The sequence below is a fragment of the Saccoglossus kowalevskii genome, chromosome 3 (assembly GCF_978046115.1).
Source record: "Saccoglossus kowalevskii chromosome 3, keSacKowa6.1, whole genome shotgun sequence".
NCBI classification, from domain to species: Eukaryota; Metazoa; Hemichordata; class Enteropneusta; family Harrimaniidae; genus Saccoglossus; species Saccoglossus kowalevskii.
Window position 1 is genome coordinate 15564564 of NC_140643.1, and position 4180 is coordinate 15568743.

At 34.6% G+C, this 4180-nt stretch overlaps 1 protein-coding gene across 1 annotated transcript; it reads right to left on the minus strand.

Moving 5' to 3' along the window:
- Positions 1-1922: 1922 nt before the first annotated feature.
- LOC146747511 (uncharacterized) lies at positions 1923-2669 on the minus strand. Its single transcript, XM_085497316.1, has one exon. The coding sequence runs from the start codon at positions 2667-2669 to the stop codon at positions 1923-1925; it is 747 nt and encodes a 248-aa protein (XP_085353442.1).
- Between the last annotated feature and the right edge of the window lie 1511 nt (positions 2670-4180).

The window sequence follows — 4180 nt, forward strand, 5'->3', positions numbered from 1 at the left end:
GGAAATACCAGAAATGCCTCAAATATTACTAAAAAGCAATATACCCCGGTATAAATAAAACAGAGACATATCAAAATTTATTCTACGTCTTAACAATAATGAGAACATCAAAGCCATTTAATCAATATAATTTCATTTCGGGTTTACACAAAATGAAATATCAACCTAAACTATTTTATTAAAGATGGAGTACAAATATTATTATACATGAACAAACAAAAAATACATCCACAAAACTAACTGATCAGTAACCATCATGTCTGATGTTTTTGCAAAATCTGCTCTGGCATGCTTGAAAAATTGTTAAAACTTTGTGATTTAGTTATGTTTAAAAATGTCTGCCAGTTGGTTAAATTTCATCAACATTTTGAAAGAACTGAATGTATCATGCAACCCATGATGTCTTACTTTAGTTTTATAAATAATAAAAATCTGTAAAAATGTGTTTGAAAATTTGTAAAAAAAAAAAAAAATGAATAAATAGCCACCAGTTGGCTATTTTCAGTCAAGTAGCTACAGAGGTGACAAAATGACATGCACTTTATGTCAGAAATGATCAAACATATCAAGAAAAAAAAATTGCCTAAACAGACGATATGCATGCATGCATACACACACACACACATGTACACACATGTACACACATGTACACTTCTCACTGTCGTTTTAACAACGCACATTGGATTAACTTTTAATATAGTTGCGATATGAACTCAATTAAAATGCCTTTGTAAATAGGGTTGCTTTTTAATTGGAATTTAATTAAAGTCAATTACAATGCAATACAACATAGAATTGCTTTTTAATTAAGTTTAATTAAAATAAAAATTGAATATCCCGTGACTGAACATAGAAATGTTTGCAAAGCTTAGGTTTAGTAACGGGGGAAGGTATGGTACAATTATATTAATATAAATTTGATTAAATATTGAATATTATTACGTTATGAAAATAGTCAGGGTCGTCACAATGTAGGTCCTGTCGTCACAACATTAGTACTACACACGCACACACACACACACAGAACCCAAAACATCAATTCTTGTTTCAAACTAATTCTGACAGTCAAACAATGAATAACTTTATTCATGGTAATGACACCATGAATAAATTAGTGTCACCACCATATTGTTTTGCTTTTTACATCAAGAGATCATTAAAGATTCAAACAAAGTGAGATCAAACCATATTAAGGGAGCAATACATTGTAAATCAGGCATTGTAACTAAATTTAGTCTCGAAATAGCATAACTTTTCATTTGATGTTGATTTCATCTACTTAGTTATAATCAGATAATGATCTAAAGACATGACATCAAATTACCTCCATTGATTGGTGTGAATTGTTTCCCATTATGTCGCCACCTTTGAACAAAATCAGACCAGGTATGCTGTTCAAAGAAAGACAGGAACTATAAATGATGTGCATCAAAGTATCATAAATGTAATGCAGCAATCTTTGGACATTTTACATGAATCCATCCACAGCCTGAGAACTGTTCCTGGAAATAAGGTGTATAAATAAACAAAGATAAGTGAGGCATCTGAAATAATGGGAATTAAACTGCAGTAAGAGTCCTTGTTCTGAAAAGAAAATATATACATGTATATATAGAAATTAAAAAAAAATAAGAAATGTTGCATTCAGTGTCATGGAGATTCATTTGCAGTTCTTGTTCTGGATAGATGTACAAATTTCATAAAATTGTTCTAGGATGCATTTGTTGATTTGTTCTGTGCTGTAAAATTATAAATAAATGTGAATACAAATTTGCACAAAATTGATTTCATTTACATGTAATACAGAAATACCAGGGGTAAGTGAATTTGTTTTAAAAGGCTTAAAAGCTGAAGAAATAAAAAATTGTGTACATTAACAAACATCTTTTAGTAGTCATAAAAATTAAAAATAATTATTTTAGTCATTCTTTGTTAATAGATTTTTCATACAAATCCAACATACGGTCCACTCTTCTCATTTTATCCTTATGATGTTCCTCCATCAAATTAAACAACTTTTCACTTTTGGTTTCCATATTGGTAACCACAGCTAACATTTTGTTTTGTGTGGATATTCTGTCTAATTTAGATTTATATTTTTTAGGGGCAGTTATTGTTGTACGCGTATTTCCATTTATTTTTTCATTTGGTATTACCGGTAAGGATATATCCGCATTAACACTGGTTGATGCTATTGAATCAAGGGTGTGTGTTGGGCATGTACCTTCTCGCATCCCATATAAACCATTCAAATCTTCGAAATGGCGACAAGTTTTACGGTCAGCCCCAGTTTTTTTGTTGTTATCGATTACTTCCATGTAATTTTTTTTTAAATTTTTCCATTTATCCCTTGCTTGTGTCATTGAGACCATGACTTCATGTTTTGCCATATCAGAAATTATTTCATGCCATAATTTTTCATGTCTTACAGACGCTTTAAATTTGTCTTCCTTCCCAGATCTCAATGACACAAGCAGTTTTTCTTCTGGCTCTGTCCAAATATGAATTTTTCCAACTTGAGGTTGCTTGTGTCTTAAAACTTCACTTGATGTTGTAGCAGTTGGTGTTGCTGACATTGGTGGTGGTGGTGTTGCTGCAGCAGATGAAACTCGTGTTGGTGGCGGTGTTAAATCTTCACTTGATGTTGTAGCAGTTGGTGTTGCTGGCATTGGTGGTGGTGGTGTTGCTGGCATTGGTGGTGGTGGTGTTGCTGCAGCAGATGAAACTCATGTTGGTGGCGGTGTTAAATCTTCACTTGATGTTGTAGCAGTTGGTGTTGCTGGCATTGGTGGTGGTGGTGGTGTTGCTGGCATTGGTGGTGGTGATGTTGCTGCAGCAGATGAAACTCGTGTTGGTGGCGGTGTTAAATCTTCACTTGATGTTGTAGCAGTTGGTGTTGCTGGCATTGGTGGTGGTGGTGTTGCTGCAGCAGATGAAACTCGTGTTGGTGGCGGTGTTAAATCTTCACTTGATGTTGTAGCAGTTGGTGTTGCTGGCATTGGTGGTGGTGGTGTTGCTGCAGCAGATGAAACTCGTGTTGGTGGCGGTGTTAAATCTTCACTTGATGTTGTAGCAGTTGGTGTTGCTGGCATTGGTGGTGGTGGTGTTGCTGCAGCAGATGAAACTCGTGTTGGTGGCGGTGTTAAATCTTCACTTGATGTTGTAGCAGTTGGTGTTGCTGGCATTGGTGGTGGTGGTGTTGCTGCAGCAGATGAAACTCGTGTTGGTGGCGGTGTTAAATCTTCACTTGATGTTGTAGCAGTTGGTGTTGCTGGCATTGGTGGTGGTGGTGTTGCTGCAGCAGATGAAACTCGTGTTGGTGGCGGTGTTAAATCTTCACTTGATGTTGTAGCAGTTGGTGTTGCTGGCATTGGTGGTGGTGGTGTTGCTGCAACAGATGAAACTCGTGTTGGTGGTGGTGTTAAATCTTCACTTGATGTAGCTAATACCTGACTGACTACAGCTTGTTTAATGGTTTCATCTGTTAAATATTTTGAAATATAAAATAAAGTTAATTTATTTTTTTATATAAGCCATTATTATACATCCAACAACAGAAACAATATAAAACTTTTTTTTGTTTTAACTTATGACATAGCAAAAATGTAGCACATACCAGGTAATTGAATTAAAATCTTGTCATCAACACAAATGCCTCTGCTGTTATTTCAGACTTTTTATGTCTCACTAAATTAGCTCTATACATTAAAAAATCCAAATGAAGTGCTGGTCGACAATCTTTGATTAGATTGTGACACAGACCAAATTTCATTGATGTGCTGAAATACAATTGTCTGAGCACTAATTTCAAACCTAACCAGGTAGAGAGAATAAACAGAATTGTGAAAAAAGACAAAAAATTTAGACTTTGGTCAAACAAAATAGCTACCAGGCAACCATCTTGAATTAGAATGTGATATAATCAACTTTCATTGATGTGGTTGAACACAAGCATCTGTGAGCTAAATTTGGATGTAATTGGACTGCGTGAATTTGCAATATAAGCAGAATTATACAAAAAATGATGAAAACTGATGTCCATGTAAAAATTTACAACAAGGATAGTGCGCCAGAAATATGCACACAATGCTCTCTATTGTTCATGGTAAGTTTTAGTATTTTCTTGCTGATACAGTGTACATATGACAAAGAGGTCAATCTCTGTTAATACTGGGGATAT